The sequence below is a fragment of the Plecotus auritus genome (genome assembly GCF_963455305.1).
Source record: "Plecotus auritus genome assembly, chromosome: 6".
Classification (NCBI taxonomy): domain Eukaryota; kingdom Metazoa; phylum Chordata; class Mammalia; order Chiroptera; family Vespertilionidae; genus Plecotus; species Plecotus auritus.
The window spans coordinates 51,748,880-51,765,180 of record NC_137773.1 but is presented as its reverse complement, the minus strand read 5'-3'; the positions used below and the strand labels follow the sequence as shown (position 1 = coordinate 51,765,180).

Here is a 16,301-nt window from a genome sequence, read left to right as displayed (position 1 = left end):
GCAAAAACGTGCAAACTATTATCCACAATCAAGGCTCCTATGAGCAGAATAAATGAGCCTAGTTCACCTCCTTTCCACCATATAGTTATTATTTTGCAGGCATCAGGACACTTCACCCCTAAATACTTATACAGATATCTCCTAATTTTCTCCCACTTAATCTCAAAACCATTATCACAACTAAGAAAATTAATAAGCATTCCCTAATACCATCTAGAACACAGATTATATTCAAATCTCCAATAACTCTTTCTTTTGGAGGTTTTATTGCACATCATATCAAATATATTAAAATGCATCCCTAGTACTGTTTTTCTGAAAAAAAATTTTTAATGATTTAGCTAAAAATAAACCACTTACTTTGTAATCAGCTAATCTCTCAGCAAGCATGGTACATGGTCCTTTTGAAGGGAAATACTCTAACCTATTAATTGATTTAAAATATAAATAATGTAGGTTTTTGCCATGGCCAGTGTGACTCCCGTGCACCGAAAGATCACTGGTTCAATTCCTGGTCAGGGCACATACCCAGGTTGCAATTCAATCCCTGGTGGGGAGCATATGAAATCAATGTTTCTTTCTCACATAGATGTTTCTCTCGTGTGCTCTCTTCTTTCCTCTCTCTCTAAATTCAATAAAAATGGATTGTTACATATATATAATTAATGTTTTATGAATATTAATGTTATCATTTAATAATGCCTGCATAATTTTTAGTTTATAGACATTTAATTAAATGTTTCTTACATTTTGTTTTCATATTTTGGGGTCAATCCTTTTTTATTTTTTTCAGGTCTTCAGAATTTGCCTTGGTCCTAGGCATGGTGCAGAGCTGCCTACCAGATCAAGAGAACTAGTTTGCCGGCAGCAGGAGATAGGAGAGGGTGACTCATCCTGTGGCCTCCAAAACAGAAATGGATTTCAAGCCACAAACACCTCTGCCTCCTTGAGGCAGCTCCCATTGCCCAAGTTCCAAAACCTGGGCTGAAGCAAGGAGTCCTGATGCTCAGAGGGTGGAAAGGGTGAGAGATAAAAGCTGCTTCTAGGAGACAATGGTTTCCTGCCGGTGCAGCCCAGCCTCAGTGGGTCCCCTCTAAGAGGACGAGGCTCTAAGACAGTAGTTACAAGACGTGATCTGAGAAGCCGCACTGGTCAGAAACTCCAGGTGGGGACCCACAATTGGAAGAGTTTGGTAGCTTTTTGTTTTGTTTCTGTTGTGGAAGATATCTGAAATCATAAGTATCTAATTTAAATTCAATTCATAAAACCTACTCTGGCTATAGGAAATTTAGGGATGATTGCTCTCATAAGACAAAAATACAATAGAAAGTGAAGAAGTCTGTATTAGACACTACTTTCTCAATTGAAGGAATCCTATTTATGCTTCCAAGAGGATTTCATTAGTATAAGTCAACCTAATAATTGTCTTAAGGCATAAAAAAAGACAGGTATTATTACTGACCCCATTTTGCAGATGGGGAAACTGAGGCTGGGAGACATAACATGGTTTGTAGAGGTCTTGCTGAGATTCAATTAGTAGAATTGGATGACCCTTGCTTGCCATGATGATTCAAGAGAAAAATGAGGATTTTAAGTATTTTAAGTGAGTGTGTTTTTTTAATAAAGAATTGACTTTTTTTTTAAGCTTAGCAAAGGAGTTAAAAGCAGAGTGACTTCATTTTTACTTTCATATAACAAAACTCCCAGAAGACACATGTTCTCAGCAAAGTCTGAATGCAATACTGCTATGGTATCGTGCTGGGCATGAATTGCTCGTTTCCACGAAGCATGACTCAACCATCACATCAGGAATGTTTTTCCTCTTAAAACCACTTGGAGCCAAATTGTTAAAGAGTCAAGAGGAATCACTTAAGGATATGAGTGATCATCAAATGGTGAACACTTTAGGGAAAAGGGTGGTTGTGGAGGAGACAAATGAATCAAAAGCTAGATGCTAACTGTGAAGATGTAAAAACCCTATTATATGAAATCAAGGCTCCTAGAAGCAGAATTAATGAAAGTAGTTCCCCCTCCTCCCACAGTAATATTCTAGGGCAGCTGTTCTCAACCAGTGGGTCACGACCCCTTTGGGGATTGAACGACCCTTTTACAGGGGTCGCCTAAGACCATCAGAAAACACATATTTCCGATGGTCTTAGGAACCAAGACACCGCTCCTCTATCTGTCTCCAGGCGGGTCCGCCCACATGCAGATACACCATCATACCAGTACCGGGCGTGATGACATCATCGCGCCAACCCCATCACATACACCCCGTACAAATACAGGTGTATGTGACAGGGTTGGTGCCATAATGTACTTATGCGGACCAGTCACACATGTGTAGAGAGCAGCTACGGTGTAGAGAGCAGCTACTGTGTAGAAAGCAGCTGCTGTGTTGAAAGCAGTTACTCTGTTAAAAGCAGCTACTGTGTTGAAAGCAGCAGTATTGGAGGTAAAACGACACTTCATGAATTATAATTACTGGGTAAATGTAAAATCATGTGCTGTAAAATCATCAACTACTGCAAAAAACAAAAATCTGTACCATGGGAACTTAATCTGGATGCTGATCAGTCTTTTTATATTCAGCTGTGGTTGATGTGAATAATGCCCCCTTATGATAGTAACAGGTATGTAAAAAAAACAACACAGAGAATGGTAAATCATAGGAAACTTTAATGAACTGTATTGACTGAACTATGCCATGTATCATCTTTTGTATTATTAAAGCTTTTGTTATATATTATTTCCATTAGCAAACCATCCCATGACAATGGATCGTGTAGAGAAGAATGTTAAGAAAATATAGTGAGGATTTTTTACAGTATGGTTTTACCTCAATAATTACAGCAGGAATTGAGAAACCACAATGTGTTATTTGTTGTGAAGTTCTATCAGCCAAATCTATGAAGCCAAACAAACTAAAATGCCATTTTTATAGCAAGCATCCGAGCTTTGCCGGCAAGGATACCAACTATTTTAGAAGCAAAGCTGATGGACTCAAGAAAGCCAGACTTGACACTGGTGGCAAGTAACACAAACAAAACGTAGCAGCCGTTGAAGCTTCATATTTGGTGGCACTCAGAATCGCCAGAGCTATGAAACCTCACACCATTGCTGAGGATTTACTATTGCCAGCGGCCAAAGACATTGTTCGAGTTATGATCGGAGACGAATTTGTTACGAAATTGAGTGCAATTTCCTTATCTAATGACACTGTCTGAAGAAGAATAGATGACATGTCTGTTGATATTCTTGATCAGGTAATCCAGGAAATTAAATCTACTCCACTTCCAATATTTAGTATCCAGCTTGATGAATCTAGAGATGTTGCAAACTGTTCACAGTTACTGGTTTACGTGAGTTATATTAATGATGGCGACTTTAAAGATGAATTTTTTTGCAAACCTCTTGAAACGACAACTACTGCACGTGATGTATTTGACTCAGTTGGTTCATTTCTGAAAGAGCGTAAGATCTCTTGGGAAAAGGTTTGTGGTGTTTGCACAGATGGTGCTCCAGCTATGCTAGGATGTCGATCTGGATTTCAACGTTTGGTACTGAATGAGTCACCGAAAGTCACCGGGACTCACTGTATGATTCATCGGCAAATATTAGCAACAAAGACGCTGCCACAAGAGTTACAAGAAGTAATGAAAAGCGTCATAAGTTCTGTCAATTTTGTAAAGGCGAGCACTTTAAACAGTCGACTGTTTTCGCAACTGTGCTACGAGTTGGATGCATCGAACAATGTTGTGCTATTTCACACTGAAGTGAGATGGTTGTCGAGAGGAAAAGTTTTAAAACGTGTTTTTGAGCTTTGTGATGAACTCAAAACGTTTTCAGCGATAAAAGTGAACTGCAGAAAATAGCTTACTTGGTTGACAGCTTTGCCATCTTGAATGAGTTAAATTTATCACTGCAAGGACCAAATGCAACATGCCTCGATTTGTCTGAAAAGATCCGATCATTGCAAATGAAACTTCAGCTTTGGCAAAAAAAATTAGATGAAAATAAAATTTACATGTTGCCTACCTTATCTGCTTTCTTTGAAGAACATGACATTGAACCAGACAAAAGGATTACAATGATAATTTCTGTGAAAGAACACTTGCACATGCTTGCAGACGAAATTTCTTTTTTTTTTTAAATATATATATTTTATTAATATTTTACAGAGAGGAAGGGAGAGGGATAGAGAGCTAGAAACATCGATGAGAGAGAGACATCGATCAGCTGCCTCCTGCACACCTCCCACTGGGGATGTGCCCACAACCAAGGTACATGCCCTTGACCGGAATCGAACCCAGGACCCTTCAGTCCACAGGCCGACGCTCTATCCACTGAGCCAAACCGGTTTCGGCTTGCAGACGAAATTTCATCGTACTTTCCAAATCTACCTGACACCCCATTTGCACTTGCCAGAAGCCCATTCACAGTCAAAGTTGAAGATGTTCCTGAGACAGCACAAGAGGAGTTCATTGAACTTACTAACAGTGATGCAGCGAGAACTGATTTCTCTACAATGCCAGTTACAAAATTCGGGATCAAGTGTTTGCAGTCATATCCTGTTCTGTCTGAGACTGTGTTGCGCCTTCTTCCATTTCCAACAACATATCCTTGTGAAACAGGGTTTTCCAGCTTGTTGGTTATCAAGTCTAAATACAGAAGTAGACTTGTTGTGGAAGATGATCTTCGTTGTGCTCTTGCAAAGACTGCCCCGAGAATTTCTGATCTGGTGAGAAGGAAGCAATCTCAATCTTCACACTGACGTTGGCTTTTTACGCATACTGTCATAAAATGTAGCAACATAGTTTACTGTTGTTATATTAAGACTGTTACCCATGCTAAACCATGCTTCAAGACAAAATTTCATTTATTTGTAATTAGAAATAAATATTTCACAATATATAATTACATATTGTTTTTGTGATTAATCACTATGCTTTAATTATGTTCAATTTGTAACAATGAAAACACATCCTGCATATCAGATATTTACGATTCATAACAGTAGCAAAATTACAGTTATGAAGTAGCAACGAAAATAATTTTATGGTTGGGGGTCACCACAACATGAGGAACTGTATTAAAGGGTCACGGCATTAGGAAGGTTGGGGACCACTGTTCTAGGGAGAAATGGAATGAAAGTGGGAGAATTAAATATGCTTCATTATTTTGAAAATCTTGATTTAACACTTCATGATCTATTTCTAAATCCAGTGTATGCTGATACTTGTATTTAATGACTGTCAAAGTTACAGGGGTGGAAAAAGACCTCATAAAGATCCTCAGGTCCAAATAGAAGAACATTATCAACCGGCCTTATTAAACCTGAAAACGGAGTTTTCAATCCTGCCCACCTATTACACTAAGGTTTTTACTGTAATTCATTTACTAGATTTCCCAATTCATTCTTAAAAACTAACTGGATGTTGCATTGACATTTTTTTTAAAATATATTTTTTATTGATTTTAAAGAGGAAGGGGGAGGTAGAAACATCAATGATGAGAGAGAATCATTGATGGGCTGCCTCCTGCACACCCCACACTGGGGATTGAGCCTGCAACCTGGGCATGTGCCCTGACCTGGAATCAAACCATAACCTCTTGGTTCATAGGCCAACACTCAACAATTGAGCCATGCTGGCCAGGCTGCATTATTTTAACAAATAGATCCAAACTCTAGTGTAAGTCTTAGTTCGAAACATTTTGAAACAGTGGAAAATTTAACTTTTAAAATGCTCAGATAGGAGCACATTTACAGGTGACACAGATTTCAGAAAAAAAAAAACCAGCAGATGGAAATATTTCCAGACAGTCACCAGGAAGGGATAGATTGTGTGTTTCTCTAAAACTAACTCTTGCCCTAGCTGCCTTGGTTCGGTTGATAGAGCGTCAGCCTGTGTTTGATTCCAGTAAATGGCACATGCCCCGGTTGCGGGCTCAATTCTCAGTGGAGGGCGTGCAGGAGGAAGCCGATCAGTAATTCTCTCTCATCATTGTTCTGTCTCTCTCTCCCTCTTCCTTCTTCTCTGAAATCAATAAAAATATTAAAAAATAAAAACAAATAAAACTAATTCTTAAAGTAGCAGTCCTTAGTATGAAATACATCCCAGAAACCTGTTGTTACAGAAATGATGAACAATTTGAATGATGCCATTTTGTGAAAGAAAATGTCTAGCCCACCTTTTAGTTGGTTAAGTCTTTCTCTGCCATAAGATACCAGGGAGTCATCTAAATGGCACCAAACGAAACACAACTTCTTTACAGCAAAGCTGGTTTATTGAACTTCATGAGGGAAATGTTACAGTGACATTATTCCAAACAAAAGTATTGAGTTGAGATTTCATAAGGAAACATAGCAGTACACTGTCAATAAAGCATTGTCATCAATAGCTAACTACATTAAATTCTGGATTAGCTTCCTTTGGTGTTCTCAAATTGGCTTCTCCAACACATATTTGATGTTTTCAATTAAAGGTCACAGTTCAAATAAATTCACACAGGAGTTACAAAATGTGTGATTTGTGCTTTAAAATTAATAGTTGTTTGATAGCCACCATTTTGAAAGTGATTTCTCAATAGTCATGAAGTATTTTATAACCATCTTAGAAAATATCTAAAAGCTTTATCCATTCAATTAAGATGTAAGTTCTTTTAAAAGACAAAACATACATAGAAAAAATTAAAACAATAAATCATTACAAATGAGATACAAATAGCTTTAAATTAATAAATATTAAAGTGAAAAAATAAATCCTTTCACAGAACTATAAAGAATACGTCCTACTAAGTTTTTAAAAAAGAAATAAAGTTAATTTCCTTTTTAAAAAAACGTTCATAACATAATGAAAAAACATAAATGTGCTTGGAAAGTCTGTAAACTTTCTTTCCCCATTATAGAAAATGTTTTGAAAAGCAATAAACAGATTCCTTTCTTTAAAAAAACATCACACCCATCACAATTATTACAGTTGTCACTGTTTCACTATAAAAATAGTTACAAACACTAATTTACATAAAGTCAAAACATTTTTAATTTTAACATAAGAAAAATGCATTAATCTCTCTAAACACAAATAAAGCCAACTTGATTTCCTTAAGCTCTAATATTTAAAACTGAACAATTATTTTCTATAATTATTACTTTTAGTTAGTTCATTTAATATAATTATCTCATTTTTATAATTCAATTATCCAGTTAGGACCACCATGATAAAACAAAAATCTGAAACTAGATTAGATACATATTTAATTGGTTTCCCACATTCTGAAAATTTGTAAAAGTACAATCATCTTTTGGCTTGATTTCTCTAAAATGATCAAGGACAGCAATCTATCAGAATTAGCTAATGTGCACATTTCAGTCAAAGTTCATGGCTTACATTCCATTCATGTAATAGTTTCATATGCAAGTTTACTATTTTCTATGTGCAAAGTCTTAAATTCAAAGTGAAAATATTTAGGATAAAAAAACTTTTGACATGTTCTTTGCCCCACTGAGGGATAAACAAGATTTTTTTCAATATCTAACTTGATTTTTATACTGAGGAGGAACAGCATGTTGTGGCCATAAAATTTAAAGATTTTAAAAATGGATGTACTGTAACACAATACTATTACAGGAATATATGTGCACTCATAGCATTTAGAGGTGTATTCTCAGAGCTACAATCCAAATGGAAGATGACTTGTTAATTCAGCCTTGAGTCATTAAGTTGTTTGGGGGTGGGGGAAGCAGGAGATGCTATGCCAGAGACACATCCTGAAATTACTAAAAGCTAAGAATAAGTCTCCTGTGATAGCCAGGAACCATATTTACCTATATTCCCCCCAAGTTACAACTCCTCGTATGCTTTCGATTCCTTTTTTCACTGTTTAAAGATTTCATAATAAAATATAAAGCACCTATGTCACTTCATTTGCACTAGAATTTGACTTGTTTTTGTGTAGTTTAATAGAATTTAGTAAGAAAACAATTCAAATTACTCTTAAAAATAACAACGATCTCTGTAGAATTGGCATTGATTAGAAATATTAAGTATCTAGAACTGTTGGGAAAGTCCTTTAAGAATTGAGACCCAGAAAACATTCTATGCCTTCTCCTCCCACTGGAACTAAAGTTTGGCTCTAAAAATGTACCAATAACAATACAATTAATCCACTAATAATACAGAAAGAGAACTCCAGGGAGTGGCAAATACAAGTTTGGATCCTACTGAGAATACTTCCCACTCAAATGACACACCATGAAGTGTGTACTAAACCCTTACTATTCTTTTCAATCTCAGGAACACAGGAGTGAACAGTCACTGACTCTGAAACTCCATGGTGCTCTCACCTGAAGTCTCCTTCACTGGGCTCTAATGGAAAGATGTTCTGATCATCCTACCTTTGCTTCATTTTCAACCTCACCTGAAAACCAACATTTTTTTTGTGTTGTCAGTGACAATCCTGATTACGTAAAGACCAAATACAGAAGTGAGCATGACGGTGATAAACAGTGACGTGCCAGGATGATCCATTATATTTGAGAGTAAATCTTACGACTATCACTGTTATACTTCGAAAGTGTTTCTTTAGTCAAAATTCAACAGTATCATAAAGACTGTTACTTAGCACCAGCACGTCATCGCAGGCTTTGGTTCAGGCTTCAGGGTAACTCCGTTATCAGGGGGTTGACTAAGCATTAATGGTTTGTGGCTCTTAAGCTTATGAGCCAAGGTCATAAATATAGCTTCCACGTGATCATTATCATTGGGGTTTTTAGCAGAGGTTTCAAACAAAGGCATACTGTGTGTGTCAGCAAATTTTTGTGCCAAGTCTGTAGGTACCTGAACGGCACTTCTTAAGTCACATTTATTTCCAACGAGAATCCGTGGTATATCATTGGCTAGCAAATGCTGTTTGCATTCTTCTATCCAAGATGGCAGGCTATGAAAACTAGCCATGTTGGTCATGTCATACACGAAGACAACAGCATGCACGTTTCTGTAGTAGTGCTGCACCATGCTCTTCCTGAAGCGCTCCTGTCCCGCTGTGTCCCATAGCTGGATCTGAAAATGAAAAAAAGAGGAAACTGAAATTTCAATTTCAAAGAGGAAATTTCATTCCAATGATTCATACTGTAAATCTGAGTCACTGCATAGTCTTTAGTACTTCTTCACTTATACTATTTAATTCCCTTCCATAATGCCTTTTCTGTGTTATTTATGGGATCTACATTTCATGATGCTAAGTCTACAAACCTCGTAATTTGTACGAAAGTAACGGAACAAATATTTCCATTGAGCATTTAAATCTCAGTGAATCAGATCTGACTGGATAAAATTTTACTTAAAAATTAAATTTTAAAATATTAAGATAAAACTGTATCAGACTTTAACAAACATAAGTGTCTAATTGCTATAAATTTGGTTACTATATACCCTTGTCTATCTTTCACAAGGCTAATTTAAAGGAGTAGACTTGTCCAGACCTGTGTTTCTCAGTGGTTAGAGCATCGGCCCCCCACAAAGGGTCACAGGTTCAATTCCAGGTCAAGGACATGTATCTGGGTTGTGGCTTGCTCCCCACCCTCAGTTAGTTGGGGCAAGGGCAGGAAGCAACCAGTTGATGTGTCTCTTTCACATCAATGTTCCTCTCTCTCTCTCTTTTTTTTTTTTTTTAAATATATTTTATTGATTTTTCACAGAGAGGAAGGGAGAGGGATAGAGAGTTAGAAACATCGATGAGAGAGAAACATCGACCAGCTGCCTCCTGCACACCTCCCACTGGGGATGTGCCCGCAACCAAGGCACATGCCCTTGACCGGAATAGAACCCGGGACCCCCCAGTCCGCAGGCCGACGCTCTATCCACTGAGCCAAACCGGTTTCGGCCCTCTCTCTCTTTCTTCCTTCCCTTTTTCCTGCTCCCTCCCTCCCCCCCGCCCCCAAATTAACAAATATATACATTCTATGAAATCCAGGCCCTCTTGAAATTTTTTTAAATCTGTAAGATTACTTATTGATCCCAAACATCTCTACCAACAAAACTATTACACTATCTCCTAGTGGAAATATGGGGGAATTGAGGAAATTTTATCTAAAACTAAATATAAATCATGTGTTCTTATCTCAAAACACTGAATTATCCTGCCTTTGTTTATTTCCTAAAAAAATAAAAAAGAGGAGTTACTAGTAAATGATGAGGATTTACTGGTCACAGTAGAAAATACTAGAATCATATTTGCTTAAATAACTTTTAACTGAACGATGTGTACAATTTATAGATATTCAAAGTATGGACTGGAAGCCTAAACCGGTGACTTCTCATAGAGCAACAACCGAGGAGATATTGTAAATGGTCCTTAGTAAATGCCTCCTTAACTTAGTAATTACTTTTATGGCTCTCCAATAAAGTATGAAGTCATTATTTCCCACCTCTTGTTTCCCAGATATCTTGATGTAATTAGAGTTTTGAGCAGGACTGATGGGAAAAGGAGTATGGGTGAGTCAATCCCATCCCAAAATAAAACAAACAAAGGTTGCCTTAGGGATCAACATCCTCCTCATTACTTACATTTACGGAGGACTTGCACAGTTCTTCGAGGCAGGTCTAAATTCTGTGTAATTTTTTTAAAATGTTTCAAGGATGTAAAAGAGATACAGAGAAAACATCATAAGATAGAAATAAAGAGGGAAATTGCCTTAAAGATAACCATTGTTAATATTTGGGTATATTTCCTTTTCGTGGGCTTTTAAAAAGAACTTATAGACTATGCTTCAAACATTACAAATCATTCTTCATTGATGATATCACTTTTGAATACCTGAGCCACAGAAAATGCTATTAAAAAGAAAAGATCAGCTCCAATTTTTTTGGACAGCTTTTATATGAGTCATCCACATTATTTCCAAAATATCTTTCAAAATGTTAAAGATACAGTTTGAAGTATGCTTTTTAAATTAAAAACAAAACCACCTGAGATAGAATTCACATATCGTAAGATTTACCCTTTTAAAATATACAACTCAGTGGTTTTTAGTATATTCCCCAGGCTGTGCCATTATCATCATCATCTAATTCCAGAAGATGTTATCACTCCAGAAAGAAGCCCTATGCCCTTTAGCCGTCACCTTCTTTCTTCCCCTGGGTGATACTGAGGATAAACAGGAGAGGCAGATTTGCCAGAAAAGATGGATTCCTTCAGACATTTGAGGCAAAGGAGGGTTATCCAAATAGCCATGTCTAGAAGACAATAGGAAATGCGAATGACAGAGAAGGAGAGAGGTCTGGCCCAATCAAAGATCTGAAGTTATCTTAGTAGTAGAAGTGACAGCTGAAGTTAAGAGACTACTACTAAAGGAGAGAAGGCAGATAGAAAAGCAAGTAAAGGGACATACTGAGTCTCCCCCTGGATTCCCTCTATTAATCATACATACACAGGTGTCCCAAAAAAATGTATACACACTTTGAATAATTATAAAGGCAGTGTTTATTAAAATACATTTTCAAAATGTAATAGAAATCAACTGTTAAAGTGTGTATACATTTTTTGGGGACACCCTGTATACAGTACTTAGGAACAGATGAACAAATATAGACTTTATGACATTTCCTGAAATGTCACTGCTATAAAACATGTTCTCTGAAAATTTTCCATTCCACAATTACAATTATTTAACATGCCTGGCTGAGGTGGCTTAGTGGTTGAGTGTCGCCCTATGAACGAGGTCATGGTTCGATTCCCGATCAGGGCACATGCCCAGGTTGAGGGCTTGATCCCTAGTAGGGGGTGTGCAGGAGGCAGCCTTCCTCTCTGAGACCAATAAAAATATATTCATGCTCCCATATTCATCACACAGTGGCCCTGGTTTACTTATCACTGCCAGCACTTATCCCCGTAAAGTACTCAACTTCATACACTGGACATTTTTTATATTTTTTCAATGCTAAGTATCTCTTAAATTTGTACCTGATTCATCTGTGATCTTACAGTATAAAAGGCAATCCAGAAACAGGTAAAGGGCCATCAAATCTCAACTCCTCCCCTGCCTCCCTTCTCTTTACTTATTATTTTTGTTGTTGTGTTAATCCTCACCCCAGCATATTTTTCCCTTGACTTTTGAAATATATTTTTGTATTGATTTCAGAGAGTAAGAGAAAGGGAGAGAAAGAGAAACATCAATGATGAGAGAGTATCATTGATCGACTGCCTCCTGCATGCCCCACACTGGGGATCAAGCCTGCATCCCAGGCATGTGCCCTGACAGGAATCAAACCATGACCTGCTGGTTAATAGCTCAACTACTGAGCTGTACTGGTTGGGCTTTCCATTAATGTTTAGAAAGAGTGGAAGGAAGGGGGAGGGGGAGAGAGAGAGAAACATTGATGTGAGAGAGATACATCAACTGGTTGCCTCCTGCACTCATCCCAACCAGGACTGGGGAATGAGCCTACAACCAGGGATTGAGCCTACAACTGAGGTATGCACCCTTGACTGGAATGGAACCTGGGACCCTTCAGTTGGAGGGCTGAGGCTCTAACCACTGAGAAAACTGGCTATGGCCCTGTACTTATTTTTTAAAAACATCCTGCTTCCATTTGGGGGGAATTTCTCTCCTCTTCAGCTGTCTGCCTATGCCCTGCTTTATCTCTGCTTCACTCTCTAGTTACACAGCTTCAGAATTGATGGCGACAGAGAGGAATAATGATGTGAAACCACCAGGGAAGATTATCAACTTATGGCCCTAGTCAGTTTGGCTCAGTGGATAGAGCGTCGGCCTGCGGACTGAAGGGTCCCAGGTTTGATTCCGGTCAAGGGCATGTACCTTGGTTGCGGGCACATCCCCAGTAGGGGGTGTGTAGGAGGCAGTTGATCGATGTTTCTCTCTCATCGATGTTTCTAACTCTCTATCCCTCTCCCTTCTTCTCTGTAAAAAAAATCAATAAAATATATTTAAAAAAAAAAAAAAAAAGCCCTGCAGACTGAAGGGTTCTGGGTTTGATTCCGGTCAAGAGCACTTACCTCAGTTGCAGGCTCTATCCCTGGCCCTGGTTGTTGCCCATGCAGAAAGCAACCAATCGATGTGTCTCTCTTAAATCTGTTTCTCTTTTTCTCTGTCACTCCCCTCGCTTCTACTCTCTCTCTCAAAAAAAAATTTTTTTTAGCCCTGGCCGGTTTTGTTCAGTGGATAGAGCATCAGCCTGCGGACTGAAGGGTCCCAGGCTCGATTTTGGTCAGGGGCATGTACCTTGGTTGCGGGCACATCCCCAGTGGGAGGTGTGCAAGAGGCAGCTTATCGATGTTTCTCTCTCATCGATGTTTCTCTCTATCCCTCTCCATTCCTCTCTGTAAAAAATCAATAAAATATATTTTAAAAAAACAAAATTTTTTTAAAAAGGGAAAAATATCCTTGGGTGAGAATTAACAACAACAAAAAAAGATTACCAAGTATAAAACTGATGGTTCATCTAGTCCTCACCAGCCTGATACCGTATCATTTGCAGAAAATAGATTCTGAAGGATAAGGAACCTGCTTTGAGGACTAGAGTAACCAACTATCCCAGTTCGCTGAGACTAAGGGGATTTGAGGCATTTGGGACTTCCAGTTCTAAAACTGCAGTAGTCTCGGGCAAAGCTGTCACCCTACTAAGAACACAGCTCATTGTTACCCTTTCTCAGGTTCAGATTTGGGCCAAGTGAGCTGGGCTCCAAAGCCCATGCACTTTCTCCCAGAATTCCTGCTTCTTCCAAACCAAACTCCCTCTGAAACCTCGGATGCCCCATTATTTTCTCACAGGTTCCTGGGCCTAACCGAATTCTGATGAAAACTATTCAGCCCCTCCTTATTCTGTATTTTCCTCTGCAGTGCATCCAAATCTTTCTTAACTCCCTAATACAGTGCACCCAAAGGACCATCACTGGCAGCTTCAATGGGACAATGAAAAGTTAAAGTGAAAATGAAACAGCAAAAGGATGTGTAGAAAGCTGATTTGTTTTCAATCCTATTTCTCCTTTACCCTAATTAGCATTTTAAACAAACCCTTTGGGGGTGAGGAGTAGGACAATGGTTAGGGAACTAAAAAAATAAATTGTTCACACTTCAAGGATGTGGGATAAGGAATGCAGTACAGAGCCTATCCCGCGCCCCCCCCCTCCCCCGCAAATGGGGAATTGAGGCAAAGATGAACATTCTAACTTAAAGCAAAAAAGTAAAGGTAGTATAAGGAAAGCAAGGCAGTTCCTAGGGTCCACATGTTTTAAGGGGTGGTTTAGATGGCTGAGGAGTTGGTGGTGGCTTGCAATGAAGAAGTGTGTGTAAGGTTTATACCATCAGGAGGCCTTGGCCCTGTCCCTGAGCCTCGTTCTCCAATGCCCTATTCCAGCTCCTCAGAATCCCAGTCTTGGCCTTGGGCTTTCTGCCTTCTCCACTATTTCTGTGTCCCTAGTCTCAGGAGCCACCAAAAAGAATTGAAGAAGAATTGGGAGAGGGTGGCACCAAGAATGTGCTTCTGGCACCCAAGCATGAACAATCATGCAAAGAATATTTCTGCAAGAAAACAGGTTTTTCCAAATAACTCACGGTTATACAGAAACTATTGTAGCAAAACTGGATGCAAAGCACTTCTCAAAGGCAACAGGGCTTTACTGCCACAATCTCAGGAAGCGCTCAGATGACTGTTTAATAAATCATATTTATTAAATGAATTTTCCATGCTTGAGAAATTTCTTTCGTCTGACTTCACTGGTTCCCAGCACATAAGACACTGACAATTAGTCAGTGGACAATGCCCCCTACACTCTTGTTACTCAAAGTGTGGTCTCCGGGCTGGCTGCATCTGCAGCACCTGGGACCTTAGCAAGCAGAATCTGCCTTTAAAGATAAAAATTTTAAAAATCCCTGTGTAATTAGCATGACATTAAAGTTGGAGAAGCACTGCCTTAGTAGTTTGCTATATACAAATCCTTCCAATCCCCAACTCCAGTCTCCACGTAAGCATGTGAAACGATGCCAGGCTTTAACCCACACGTGGGGTTGGGGCACATGTCATCCCGGAGTCCTTCCTCTGTGACGGTCCTCCATCTGCTCACCTTGATGCGCTCCCCATCAATCTCTACTGCTCGTTCTCGGAAATCCACCCCGATTGTAGCCTCGGTGCGGTCGGGGAAGCGGCCGGCACAGAAGCGGTAGGTCAGGCACGTTTTGCCCACATTGGAGTCGCCGATCACGATTATCTTGAAGATGCGGGAGCGCGCCGGCGGCAGGAACACTGAAGACCCTGACAGTGCTCCGCTGGACGTGAAGCTCGCCTCCAGCGACGACTCCATCTCCGAAGCCATTCTCCTGACCCGCCCCAAACGGAGGCGGAGGAAAGGAGATGCAGACCCGCTGGGAAATTACGCCACCAAGAGCGAGCGAGCGAGCGCGCTCAGCCCGCCGGCTGCGCTGCGCTGCGCAACGTCGCCGGAGCCGTCACGCCCCAGGCAGGGCGCGCGCGTGCGCACCTGCCGCCGCCCCCGCCGTGCAGGTGAGGCGCCCACCGCCCGGCCCGCGGCTCCACCCCAGCGACACCAGGGCCGGCGCCCGTCTACCTGGGAGGGCTCGGGTCCTGTCGGGGACTTGACCGCGGCGCGCAAGGCCAGCCTGCCGAGGGCCAAGCGGGGCGGCCCAGGCCCAGCACCCTGGTTGGCCTGGCCCCGCCACGTCCAAAGCCTCCGCCCTCCGGAGGAAGCCGCGCAATCAGTCTGGGGGCGGGGAGAGAAAGACTGCTGAGAGGAAGGAGGTACCGCCCGGCTCTCTCGCGAGAGGGCGAAGGGCCGCTTCAGCCGTGGGCGTGCGCCTGGGGCGGGTCTGCAAGGTGGTCGCGAAGCTCGGGCGCCGAGTGGGACGCAGTCGTCGGTGTGTTGCTGGGGTTTCCCGGGGCGTGCAGGTGGAGGCGCGGTCCCGGGCCTGCCTTTGGGGGCGTCGGCTGCGCTCCCCGCCCCCGCCTCCTCCACGCTGTCTGGGACAGCGACCGGGACTGGAGCGGGTGGGGTTGTCAACTCGACTGTAGACTGAAAGCTCATTGTTATTCAGCAAATGACGAATAAATTAGTGGAGAAATTTCTTCTGTAAGGATTGTCAATTTGAACCCTTTACCAATTATAAACAGTTTAGCACCATTTATGGAAAAGTCACTGTAGACACTGGTCATGGTTGGTTATGAGTTTTGTATTTTCAGCTTGCAGTTGGAGAGACTGTCATGTAACTGCAGTATATGTTACTTTTCTTAATTGAATAATCCCAGAACCTCCAGATTTGATAGTTG

At 40.4% G+C, this 16,301-nt stretch overlaps 1 protein-coding gene across 1 annotated transcript; it reads right to left on the bottom strand.

Annotated features, from left to right (window-relative positions):
* Positions 1-6,272: 6,272 nt before the first annotated feature.
* Positions 6,273-15,796, bottom strand: RAB33B (RAB33B, member RAS oncogene family). Its single transcript, XM_080671752.1, has 3 exons — positions 15,586-15,796; positions 15,085-15,337; positions 6,273-9,062 (listed from the first exon to the last, which is right to left on the bottom strand). The coding sequence occupies exons 2-3, from the start codon at positions 15,331-15,333 to the stop codon at positions 8,622-8,624; spliced, it is 690 nt and encodes a 229-aa protein (XP_080527878.1). The 5' UTR covers positions 15,334-15,337; positions 15,586-15,796; the 3' UTR covers positions 6,273-8,621.
* Positions 15,797-16,301: the final 505 nt, after the last annotated feature.

Bases quoted from the DNA above. Each gene is read 5' to 3' on its own strand.
- RAB33B (XM_080671752.1), bottom strand. From the start codon at position 15,333: ATGGCTTCGGAGATGGAGTCGTCGCTGGAGGCGAGCTTCACGTCCAGC. The intron at 9,063-15,084 runs GTGAGCAGATGG...TTTCATTTTCAG, and splicing joins TTGATGGGGAGCGCATCAAG to ATCCAGCTATGGGACACAGC.